We start from the raw sequence: 13597 nt of genomic DNA on the forward strand, positions 1-13597 counted from the left end.
CCTGGATCTATTTATTGCGGTCGCGTTTCCTTTATTGCTTTATACATTTTACTTCCTTGTATGATTCCATGAGCTGCTGTAGTGCTGCTGTTCAGCCACAGAGAAGAACGCCGCTCTGGTTTTAGGCTCCATGATTGGTCAAGTTCAAGGATTCTGCTATCGACTTTCATGGTCTTTTTATAGAAATACGTGAAGCCTGGCTTCATTATCCTGGCTCGACACAGCCTGGCTTGACAAGGTCTAGCTCGACAAAGTCGCTCCTTTTCAGCCTGGCTTGGCGTTCGAGGAACGGAATAAACAAGGCTTATATGGACCCGACTTTGTCAAGTCTGGATTTGGCTTAAGTTTATTCACCTTTTGAGGAACAGGCCCCTGGTCCGTCAGGGACGGAATCACTTATAAATATGAACAGACACTACCAGAGTATCATATCTCTAGCTCAATGAGAAGAAAGGCAGCCTTGTAGTCCGGAGGTCACCGGTTCAATCCCCGTCCCCGACGATCTGTTGAAGCGATCATGATTTAGCATTTGTAGGCTTATGCATAGTATTTCTTGAGGTTAGGGGAAGGCATAGTTTTACTGAGGTTAGGGTTATGCGTTAAAATGCTCATTTGTTAATTGCATGGTCTTCTTTCTCTCAAGTTCAGTCTTCTATGTTTCTATGGCTTATTGTGCATATTACTTATCATTGCTTCTTTCTTTCTTCTCTCTGCAATCGCTGGCCCCGTATTATCGCTGCTTTCAGCTATATTTAGTATTATTTTTGGGTCTTTTTTTGATAGGAGATAGTGAAGATGGACAGGAAACAGGGAGAGAGAGGGAGTGACACGCAGAAAAGGTTGTCAGGATCGGGATTCGAACCCGCAACGCGCCGTCAGGCTACACTAGAGCATTTGAAGACGTCAAACTAGCAAATTATGTTCAGAATCATCTTCCATCATATCTTACTAGTCTCTCTGATATTTCATATAAAAAGCAAAAGGATAAAGCCTCAGTGGTCCTCAAAGTGTGGTCCGGGGGACCACCGGGGGTCCTTAAAGGTTTTCCAGGGGGAAACTAAATGAGTTAATAAAGCATCTAAATCAGCGTGACCGCTTTAACCTAATGTATACGTAGATTATACAGCTGATCAAAAATAGAGCGTGAGTCTGTAGATCTGATATTTTTAAAGAAATCTTGAAAAGAAATGTGGATATTTGTAATACATTTTAACAACACCGATCTTGTATGGGGGTCCCTGGCACAAAGTATATGTTCAGATGGACGAGTGCGGCCAAATACATATTAACCCATTTAACCCATGCTGGAACCCCTATTTGTAACTCTACCTTTCAGGACAGGAACCCCTTTTAGAGTTGTTGTTGCTATGTACAGGGCTCATAGCAAGCTCATAACAAGCTCATAGCGCGGCACAGAGTGCCGCGCTATGAGCTTGTAGATCTGCTATTTTATGAAAAATCTTGTCAATTTGTGCAAATCTTTGAATATATATATATTTTTAAAGTGAACATTTTAAAGCAAATATTTGGCCACAGACCCCCATCTCAACATGATTTGTTCCAGGGACCCCTCCCCAAGAAGCAAAGATTTGAGTTACAAATGTTCACTTTAAAAATATATATTCAAAGATTTGCACACATTTTCATGATTTTTCAGAAAATAGCAGATCTACAAGCTCATAGCGCAGCACCCTATGAGCTTGTAGATCTGCTATTTTTTTAATTGCCAAAGAAATCTAAAGAAATCGGCCTCAGGTAAGACCTGAGGCCGATTCTACAAATGTCTTCTAAATACTAACAGTTTTCTGAAAAACGTATGAATAACAATTTAAGTTAAATTTACAACTTAGCTGTACAGTACATTGAGTAAATAGATTTACTCACCACCGTTCACATTTACACACATCAAGGGCGGAATAGAAAAGAAGGAAAGTAGAGTCTTGATAAAGAACAAATAAAGGTTTTACTTGAAAATACAGAATCATTGATTACAGGAACTTTTGAAATATCAGCAACAATTTCATTCCTAAATTCTAAAATACTTTGTAGTATACTCTATAATAATCTATATAGAGGATTCCAGGGGTCCAGGATGAAATATATTGCATCCAGGAGAAATATTGTCTTAGAATTCTGGTTGACAATAGTTGTAATAGAAATCCAACAGTCTGTATTCCTTGAGCATCAAAAGCCCAGTTTACATAATAATCTAGAGTCCATGATCACTTTAAAGGTCCTGTGGAGACTTCACCACTTTTCAACATATCTTCATATAATAGGTCCTCACTAATGCTCATGATAAAATGATACCATTTTTTTCTACTTGGTCTGTGTCTCATAGGAGGGCTGTGGACAGTCCAGAAACCCGTCTACCAGTGACATCATCGTTAGGCAGGATTTTTTTTTCCAAAAAGATTATAATTTTTTTATTCCGATTTTTATTAAGGCGAGAACAATGGGATCTATTATTGCATTGCAACTTTCCAGGAATACAAAGCCTGCGGTTTCTATTAGCTTGGATTCCCCATCGATGATGTCACTGGTAGACGGGTTTCTGAACTGTCTACAGCCCTCCTCTGAGACACAGACTGATTAGAATTTTTTTTTACCATTTTGTCATGAGCATTAGTGAGGACCTATTATATGAAGATATGTTGAAAAGTGGTGAAGTCGTCCTTTAATATATTCGCCACATGCCCATGAAATTTCTGTTTTTTTTTTTTTTGACAAATTCTCATAGCGTCTTGTAGAATGTCCAAGAAAGCATATTCCAGTAGAGAATCCAAAATGTGCTGACTTCTGTCTTTCCGTTTTTGATTGTTTTAGATTGTTTTAGTGCAAAGAGGACGAGATAGCCAATGAATATGAAAGGAAATTAGATTTGAACAGTTTAATACGATTGTATATTCTACAGGTGTTTAATAATGGCTATGTGTCCACTGTGCATACTCAAAAGGTCTATTGTACATTGTATGCATCTCCAGACGTCCTGTCAGGATGTAACAGGGAGTAGGTGGTACAGATGTCTTCTTATCATGATATATATGCTAGTGGTGAGGAAGCCAGAGGGACATGGACCTCTCTCAGAACAGCTCATGGTATTTGTACCATAACTCCTCTTTTCCAGTAGACTGTGTTGAAGATATGGTCTGGGTTTAGTGCAAACCAGAGTGAAGAGACCAGGTCTAAACAATAGTGGTACTGTGAACCTCCCTGTGTCAGGGGGAGCAGGGAGTAGAATGGCTTTTAGCAGGCATCCTCTTGCTTCTCATGAGAGAACATCCGCATGCGTTGCCCAAACATACAACGCTCAAAACCCCTTTGTGTGTGTGTGTGTGGGTCTTATCTCTTGTTAAGGCCCATAGACTCATGTATTTACATTTTGCTGTACTGTATTTCAATAGCAGGTAATGCAGGAAAACCCTTGACATGGGGCTCCCTACCTATAAACATACTGCTGGTGACTAGTATGTGTTCACATACTCCACCTATCTGCAGAAAAAAGGTGTGGCCCTATGGGCTCTAACATGTCTTGCAACTTTGCCAGTCTATTTGTGGGGTACCTGGAAAAACAGCTGCTGACAGAATTAAGCAGAGACCTAGAGCGGACCTCCTTATAGAGGTCCCCAAAAACAATAAGAAAACAATTCCTTTGTTTATTACGAAATACTCCAGAGCTGCTGAATGCATCAAACCCATTCCAAACAAACACTGGCACATTTTAAAATCTGACCCACAGCTTCAGAATGTGTTTCCTGATCCACCTAGAATGTTTTTTTCCAGGGGTAGAAATGTAAGAGACATGCTAGTCCACTCTGATCTCCCCCCACCAGTTACTATATCACAGCGCACTCTCAGCCCTATCCCAGACGGGAACTACAAATGTGGCACGTGCGCACAGTGCAATAGTACTTTTAAAACTACTTTTTTTAATCACCCCCACTCTGGCAAAGTGTTTCCTATTAAAGGCATAATCTCATGCAATACCAAAGGTGTGATCTACGTGATTTATTGCCCCTGTGGCAAATATTATGTTGGCAAAACTATGCGTGCCCTCAAGACACGTATAGCAGAACACCGCAGCTCTATTAGATGTAAAAATATGCTATACCCTGTTGCAGCGCATTTTGTTGAAGCTGGTCATTCAATCTCCTCTCTCCGCTACCTAGGTATAGAGAAGTTGCCCACACCTAGAAGAGGAGGTGACTTCGACAACTCTCTATTGAAAAGAGAAGCATGGTGGATTCATTCCTTAAACACTTTAGCCCCTAATGGTCTTAACATTGATTTCGACCTGAGACCCTTCTTATGATGGTGGGTAGAGCTTCATGTCCAGCAGCCTATTTGGCCTGGACTTATTTCCCTCTACCTATTTGTAAAATAGTCTAAGAAATTTCAGTGCCTATTTCCTAGATGCCAAATGATGTAAAGAAGCATGGTCCTAGGATTCTCCATTGTGTTTTTAATTAATAATATGCATCCACTCTCAATGTGTATGAGGTCTCTCACACAGGAGTCGTGTCACACTAGTCTCTGCCACACTTGATCTTCTCCTCTCCTGTGGTTCTGTGACCTGGGTTCTATGATTGTCATGGATGTATTGCTACTGTATTCATATGTCCACTTTTTTATTATTCTTTTCAATACTTAACTGAATGTATTGTTGTAACTCTATATATTAATTGTTACAAGGACTCCCCTTTTGTCCCACAGTCTACATAAGCAAGCTGCTCTTACATGCCTCTCATACCCTGATGAAGACATGATATGTCGAAACGTTGGTAACTTATAAATAAAAAAGTTTATTGCATCATGGCTGCGAGTCTGTGCGACCTCTCCTTTCCCTTTTTTAGTTTACTATTCCAGTGGTCAGCACCTCCTTACTGCTGGTGTGCGCTTTTGCTCTTTTGTTTGATACTCCACCTAACATTGTCCATGACCTTCATCAGGTGTCTGAATAAACAGAAGTCAGACACATGATTCCACTTCATGAATTAAACATTTTTAAAGGCATTTGTCATATCTTTGTGTCCTGAGGTCGTAGTGGAAACATCCTGTGTTTGATCTCTGAAAAAGTCAATGTGTGTCCATGCCGTAGCCAGGCACCCTGTTGAAGTGTCCTTGAGCAAGGCATTGCACCTGTCATTGCTCGTTTACTTTGAAGTTGCTCTGGATGATCATGTTATGAAAAATAATCCAACTTCAGCGTGTCCAACTCAAGTACATTGTTACAGTTTTAAAATCAACCCAAGATGTTCAGAGAGGAATGGGTCGGTTTCACAGAGAAACAATATCATGATTGAACTTGCAGCAGTTCCTTTGTTCCTCACTGTGTCGATGACAACACGTGCCTTTTCTTGTTTCACTTTCTCCACGTAGGCTGTATCATACTCTTCTTTGGTAATCACCCCCTTCTCTAAAAGTTTGTCCAGGAGACTGATGAGGACAGGATCTGAAACGCTGTTGATGAAGCTGCTCCGCACAGAAAACAGCCTGTCTTCTACTGGAAGAGTCAGTGTGCGCTGAACTTGTTGTTTTCTTAAAGAAGGAGCTGAAAGCTTTACACAGCGTTCCCATGCACAGTCAGAGGTGTTACTGTGTCTTAGAAGCAGCTTAACATGCTTAGACTTTGCCTCTAATGTCACTTCAAAAGTTGAAATGTAATTGTGATAGGATGATTCATCAACTTTAAATTTTGCCTTATTTGGTTCAATTGTGATGGAATCATCTTGAGGGAAAGTGGAGAGGGTGTATTCATGGTTTGGGATTAGTTCACAGGAAGGCTTTTCAATGTAAATCTCTTCTCGTATGCTCCTTCTTTCCTTCAGCATGTCATGCCGTGCAACGTTCCCTGGCAGCAGCAACACATTCAGGATGGAACTTGGATCATCATCTTCATCAATCGGTGGTGTATAAAACAGTGACACCAATGCTTGGACAGGACTGGGCCAGAACAACATCTTCATGATGATACCATATATAGATAATCCAGTTACATTTATGATAACGTGAGTTTCTGTGATCACATGGGGTTTGATCAGCTCAAAGCTGTCATCATCCTTCACATGGACAACAGACAAGGATTTGCCTCCACCCATGGAGAGGATCTCACAATGTGGAAAGCGTAACTGACACACAGACCCCTGAGAACCTTTGATGTCAAACAGTGGTCCTGCAGGCCTCTTGTCAAGCTGGTATAGAAGCCTTTGGCCCCAGGGGACTGTCCTGTAAGTCACATCTCCCTCTGTCTTCATCTTAAACACCAGGTCGGTCACGTTGCATTGGAACAGTCCTGCTTGGGTGCAGTGGATCCTGTAGCTTTCCTCGTTTTCTACAACAATGATATCAGGTGTAATTTTCTGTGCTTTGTTCAGTAGTGTAACATCATTTACGCTGTAGGACCGCTTTGCTCTGAACCCTGCCTTGTTCTCTAAACATGGAATTTGGCTCAGTGAGGGTACGCTGTGAGAACAAGGCAGAGAGATGGATTCTTCTATCCTCAAACCACTAAAGCATGAAGTTAGATCAGTTGCATCTTGGAGCTCCACTGAGTGATGCACAGAGGACAGTGACTCTGTAACAGGCTGGTCTGTGGTTGACAAATCACAGGCTGTGTCACTTGACATCATTTCTTCTGGGGAATCATGGGAGGTCTGTTGTGATGTGGATGAGGAAGATAACATGGGGGAGACTATAACAACAGAGGGATACATGTTGGGTGTAATTACTTCCTGTGGAGCATCTTGGGAAGAGGGAATATCAGACTCATCTGAAGTTGAAGAGGGAAGCAGAGGGAGGTTTGATGAGGGAAGATCAGTGTCCTTCAACTCTTCTTCTCCTCTCTTTCTGTCTTGTGTTCTCTGTGAAGAAGCCATGTGGGGTCTGTTGAGAGTGGAGTCAGAGGATGTGCTAGAAGATGGAGAAGGAGCTTCAGGGATTGAGGGATGCTTGATGGGATCCAGTGGGTAGAAGTGGGGTTGATACTCGGACTGAATGGGAGGGTTATTGCCAGGTGTGGAGGGAGGGTCAAACAGAGTCCCCTCAGATTTCTCCTCAGATATCTCTGTATCATGCTTCACTCTTCTTCTGTCTCTTTCTTCATCCAACTCTTTTGTCTCCTCTGGAGTTTCTTCTATCTCACTATGCTTCACTCTTCTTCTGTCTCTTTCTTCATCCAACTCTTTCGTCTCCTCCGGAGTTTCTTCTATCTCACTATGCTTCACTCTTCTTCTGTCTTCTTCTACATCTAACTCGTTCTTCTCATGTGAAGTTTTTTTAATCTCACTATGTGTCACTCCTCTCATGCGCTTCCACATTCTTCCAAAGAACACCATTGCTCTGCTTTTTTCTGTTTTCTGATCTAAAGTGTCTACCATCTCACTATGCTTCACTTCTTCAGCTGTGGAGGAGGAGGCTGTGAGACGTCCTTTTTGCTTTACAGAGCGCCTCTTCTCTTCTTTTAATTTAGTCCCAGAGACAACATCGGGATGAGTAGTTCCCTAAAAAAGAGAAAAGGAAATTAAATCATGGACATTTACCGTATTAACCACTTTGCCACACTAGTACATGGCACTCAACCTAAAAAAAGCCACACAGATAAGAATTAATGTGTATTTAAAAAACAAGACAAAAAAACATCTAAATCTAAATAAAACCATACAGAAAAAGTGTAGTTTTAGTTTTTGTAAATTCATTTGTAAATTAAATTTCATACCATGAAATCTATCTTCGAATTGTGTAGCTTTGCCAGTTATAACTGTGAACATTTATTTAATTTTTTCCCTGATATTTTTAAATCTTGCCTCTGACAAATACCCCATATTATATGAAAACACTAAAACTAACACTATAATGTATTTTTTTTTAATTAACTAGTAAAAATATATATAATACAAAAAAAATGTATGTAAATGAAAAAACTAAGAAAACGATAATAACCTTGTCCCCAGGAAGAAAGGGAAGTGTTGATGTCTGATCCATGGACTTCATCTCCATCTGACCAGACTGTTTCTTCTCTACAGAAGAACAACAAACAAACATTCATTACACATGATGAGTATAGAAGACATGAGGTCTGATACATTGTTTTATGATTGTACATAAATATCACTGTAAGCTCAATTAACCATATTCACACAGCGGCCATTTTTTTCTTACATCATACTTGGAGGTGGCCCCTCCCCATTCAGTAAGACCTAAGAGTTAAATGGACACAGTGTGAACATGTTAGTTTAACCACATCAACCCTAGACTCACTATTCTGGACAGCTCATAATAGATGAACGTTCTGTGACAATATGTGAACATTCTGTGAAAATATGTGAACATCTGGTGAAAGTCTACAAGCTCACAATGTTTTTCAACGTGACACTTTGTGGGAAAAAGGAGGGGAACAATAAGACCCCTGGGCTGTGTGTGTGTGTGTGTGTGTGTGTGTGTGTGTGTGTGTGTGTGTGTGTGTGTGTGTGTGTGTGCGTGTGTGTGTGTGTGCGTGTGTGCGTGCGTGCGTGCGTGCGTGCGTGCGTGCGTGCGTGCGTGCGTGCGTGCGTGCGTGCTATTAACAATCGTTGATCGGGATCGATCTTGATCCCTAGAGTGAGCTCCCAAGCTACAATGGGCTTAAAGTTGATGAAAATACAACACAATAAAGCTAGTGCTGAACCAAAATGAACTGTATTGTAAGTGATCAAATGATTAGACTTGTGTACATATTCAACATTTTGTATAGGCCTATTTCTAAACTTTGTTGCAGTATGTGACCGCTACTGGTCAACCCTGCCTCATGTCGCCAGAGACAATCAGTATAAAATAGTACATTTAGATCGATTTTATTTTGTTGTGCTTTTCATTTTTTTTCATATTAACACAGTTCGAATGTTAAAGAAGGTTTATATTGCAAAAGGTAGTCTTTTTAGAATCATTAAATGGTTACATTTGAATGGCAAAATAGGCTGACAAATAATAAAATAGCATAGCCTCGTTAGCTCGTTGTGGCTAGTGTCTTGCCTGAACTGCAACCTGGTGTTTGGACTTTCTTAATTTACAGCCCGTACATCTACATAAACATTCAGATTTCAAATATAACGTGCTTATCTCATGGCCACGGATGTTATAATTATGTACGGGCCCTCATAAGTACCCGTATCTTCCGTATTGTTCATTAAAAAGCATTTTGATCTGATTGGTGGCCATTGTCTCCGTTTTTTTTCAGCTACGCGACCGTATCGGTTAGGAGGTGTATTGCACTCTGATACATTATAAGTCGATGAGAAAATGGCCGCCGATCGGATTAAAATGCTTTTTATTGAACAATACGGAAGATACGTGTACTTAGACCCACCCGAAGTGAATTGTAACATCCGTGGCCATGGGTTAAGCCAAATATTTTATAGCAAAGACGTCACGATGAGCTAACGAGGATGCAATGCATTAGACAGTGTTGCTTATTTGGGCTTGCTTTCAAGATTCTTTTTGAAAATAGCTGATTTAATAGGGCTCAAGTGGTGAAACTGGTCGTTTCTTTTGGGCTTGTTGTCATAGACCTCGTAGCTTGTTTCTCTCACAGAACAACACCAGCACTGGATTTTATAAATACATTTACTTACATTGGCTATTTGAAAATTGCCGATCTACAAGCATGCATTGTGAGCTTGTAGATCTGCTATTTTCAAATACATATTTTATTAAATCTATTATGATGATGATTATTTAATATGCCTATTTTTTACAACACATATCCTGTATGGGGTCCCTGGCACTAAATAGAGTGGACAGCTGACTGAAATATCAATGGGGTGTCAATGGGGGAGTGATTAGAGGAGTGGCTAGGCTGAATAAATTACCCATTGTTCACGCCCATTACCTGGAGCTGAGAGGTGGTGGAAGTGACAATTTTTTAGAAGGGATTATCTCAGTTTGCACTATTATAGATAACAAGATTCAAATGAGCACATCTTCTTCAAAATATGTTCCTATTTCAATGAATGATACATAATTTGAAAGCTTATATTCTGTACTTTAATAATATGAAAAATGGCAACTTGCGGCATAAAGCATTGTACCCAGTCACATATGTGTAGAGAGATAAATAGATCCTACTGTATAATTATAGCTATTGATTTTAAGTATGTCAGGTGGTCTCACCAGGCAGTGCTATCTTGGTGGGCAGTGCCTGCTGTTGAGTTGGGGATGGAGGCGGAGGATCCTGGATTATCTTTACACTCCCGTACTCCTGCACTGTGATCACGTCTCCCTGGCAGAAGGTCAGCTCTGCCAGGGAGACGTGGTCGTGCTCTGCCTCAGAGTCAAACATCGCCACGCACCTTTGACCACTTAAGACATAATACACAATTGCTTTACACACAGGCTGAGAAGTTGAGTTGGATAGCCAATCAAATGTTTTCTATCATAGTGCTGTTGTTTTGTACGCAGTAATATTTGTGTTTCTGTGTTACCTGACTGTCGAAGCAGCTGGTGTGTCTTTCTTCTCAGACTCAGAGACAGTTGTTGATGAATTTGACTAATTGAATAAGAAACAATGTATTGGCTTCTCTAACTGATGAGGATCACAAACACAGCAAACAAAACACATTATGTAAAGTCACTAGCAATCTGGGAACCCATCGTCAAATAAAAAGGAAAAACAGCGCCCCCAGCGTTTTTCACTTTTGCATTTGACTCTGGAGGGGGGGGGGGGGGGTGGGATTAACCAGACCTATGTTTGGACCATGCCCTCAGCCCTCCACTTCCGGTGGTGCACCTCTGTTTTCATTCCAACTAGATAACATGTCTTTCACCAAGGACCACGCAGTGGCAACCACAAAATATGACTCTTTTAATTTATTTAGGAATTATGTTCAATATGAGCAGGTGGCTTAAAAGAGACATTTTGGCTTTTTTTGTTAATCCGAGAGAGAGAGAGGGTCCATGGATCCATTTGGTTCCATCGGGGGGGGGTTATTTTTTTGATAATAAATCGGTAAAATCAGGCAAAAATATGAATTAAATAACATAACTCTAACCTAACCCTAATCCTAACCCTAAAACCGAAATAAAGAAACCCCCAATCCGCCCACAACCGCGAAGGGGGGAGATCATTCTCACAGACAGACAACCACACCAGTTACCAACGGTTGCAGCGATGGAGATATAACTTAACTGACACGGTATTTATAAACATACTTGCGTGGATTAAGGAGAAATGTTAATGAAATCTTGACGTGCGCTGCGCACTATTTGTGTCAGTCAAGGCCGCGGACCATATGTTTCGCCACACAGACATAGAAAGTCTGTGGAGACTAGAGCGGCTTTGATTGGTTAAAGCGCGGCTTGCTTCCGGATCTAAGGCCTGCCCACTTGCAGGCCAATGTGCATACGTTCTGAATGACCGTTCCGACAGATTCAGATTGCGAAGCTCTGAATCTGCTCTTGAGAGATTACCAAGTAAGAGATTGTTTCATTGTAGAAAATACTATGACATCGATTTGGTCTGATGATTCATTGACTTTGTACCGCGGCACCCCATGTCTGGACCAGTGTACCCATATGAACCACCTGACACTGTAGTACCGCATGTACAGTATGTGTAACAGGTTGAAGAAATAAAGGGGCGGATATTTGCACTAGGCACACTAGGCACTTGCTTGGAGCCCTGAGGCAGGGGGGCCCCCACCTCCCCCCTAAAAAATAAATAAATACATTTAAACAAATAAAATTATATATATATATATATATTCTTTCTTCTTTTTTTTTTGTGAGCTCATGATTTATTTTTTTTATCTCATGAAATCACTATACAATACAAACACAAACAACATATACAAATGATATAAGAAATGATCAATACTTCTATGAATGTGTTATATACACAACACATTCCAAGTATAGATTGAAAATAAAAACTCTTATTTTGAAATGCGCATCGTTTTGAAAGTTAAGATTTCTGGGGGCCCCTTGACTAACTTCGTCAAGCCTACCTTCTCCATGCATGAGTAAAAGTAAACAACACAGACGTGGGACATTATGGAATATAAAGACTTTGGGGCAAAAGTTCGTATTTAACACCATGCTCTCTGAAACCAAGACAATGTGGGCTTATGGAACAACGTGTGTTCTCTTTCTCATCTATGCAGAAGGTGAGTAAGTAATTAATCTATAGTGCTGACAGTGGTGGAAAGTAATTAAGTACATGTACATGTACTCAAGTACTGCTATTTGAAAATAGCCGATCTACAAGCTCACAAGTGATGCGACGCGTTGTGAGCTTGTAGATCTGTTATTTTCAAAATATTTTAATACATTTGATTTTATACTTGTGATACCTTACCTTGTAAAACCGGGCATTCTGCATAATGATGAGTACTTTTACTTTTAGTACTTTAAGTATATTTTGATGCCAATACCTTTTTGTACTATTTTGAATTCCGGACTTTAACTTAACAGAGTATTTCTACATTGTGGTATTGATACTTTTACTTAAGTAAAACATTTGAGTACTTTTTCCACCACTAATATACAGTATGCTGGCTAAAGTTGCCTACAGAAGGAACTATTAGGCCTACTGTACAGTACACATTCTGTACACAGCAGTGATGCATTGCGACGCATATTGTCTCAATTAAACTGTCTGCCGTCAGAAATGTAGTCTTAATGGATGATATTTAAAATGCTCAAATATTAATCTTGTTGCACAAATGTAACGTGGTCTACTCAGCACTGAAATGTTTGCAAATGTAGGCTGTATATGACAAAATATATAATACATTTTTGATGGACAGTAAAATATGATGACCTATTAGATGCTGAGCAGATAACCATCTCCTTTCAAATTCATTGGAATGTGGAATTATATTCATTTCATTCATGTAATAGGCTTTTTTAATTTTAATTTCAAGATATCCTTTATGTACTATAAAATTGCACTATAAATAAATAAATAGTGTGGGGTTGCCAAAACAATTCCACCATAAAATGGGGTCGTGGCATAAAAAAGATTGATGAAAAAATAATAATTTAAAAAACAAGCAAAAAAAGCGCGCGGGGGTGCAGGAGGCCCCCAACCAGAGCTTTGCTTTGAGCCCCTAACTTCTTTAATCCGCCCGAGATTCCTGCTATAGTATGTGTATAGTCAAATAGTCTGTCCTGCAATGAGTGGTTCAGTTAACGCCATCTACTGGGACCCAAACATGGCTATAAATGAGACTGTGAACCCGGAAGCCCATAGCAGTTCTCTAGCTCTCTGCTTATGGTAAGTCACGGTCCCGTGATTCTCTGCAAAAGTATCATATTGTACATTAAAGCTAACGTGAGATCTATTGTAACATACACTGTCACGTAACAGCAGTTTTGCCATGCTATTTCAGTGTATTTTCATTTTGTTTTGTATCTGTTGTTGCACATGTTGATTTATTGTGTTACTGAAGTCAATGTTATCTTTCCCTAGCCACAAGTTTCCTAGGGCGTTGCCGTTGTGGGCATCACTTCCTGTCGATTTGATCCAAAGAAATCCAATGAAATCGACAGGAAGTGATGCCCACAACGCCCTAGGAAACTTGTGGATAGGGCATAGCATTGGTGGCCATTTTGTGGTTCCAGAGAT

The 13597-nt window shown here is 40.2% G+C and overlaps 1 protein-coding gene across 1 annotated transcript in view; it reads right to left on the reverse strand.

Annotated features, from left to right (window-relative positions):
• Positions 1 to 3961: 3961 nt before the first annotated feature.
• Positions 3962 to 13597, reverse strand: part of LOC311037484 (uncharacterized protein) — a 47233-nt gene continuing 37597 nt past the window's right edge. Inside the window, exons 16-19 of the mRNA XM_084046659.1 lie at positions 10455 to 10519; positions 10144 to 10331; positions 7939 to 8015; positions 3962 to 7499 (exon numbers count right to left, since the gene is read on the reverse strand). Coding sequence (XP_083902785.1) covers positions 5229 to 7499; positions 7939 to 8015; positions 10144 to 10331; positions 10455 to 10519 — 2601 coding nt within the window. The 3' untranslated portion in view covers positions 3962 to 5228. The remainder of the gene's footprint in view (positions 7500 to 7938; positions 8016 to 10143; positions 10332 to 10454; positions 10520 to 13597) is intronic.

Source organism: Gymnoscopelus microlampas (genome assembly GCF_963454915.1).
Source record: "Gymnoscopelus microlampas genome assembly, chromosome: 2".
NCBI classification, from domain to species: Eukaryota; Metazoa; Chordata; class Actinopteri; order Myctophiformes; family Myctophidae; genus Gymnoscopelus; species Gymnoscopelus microlampas.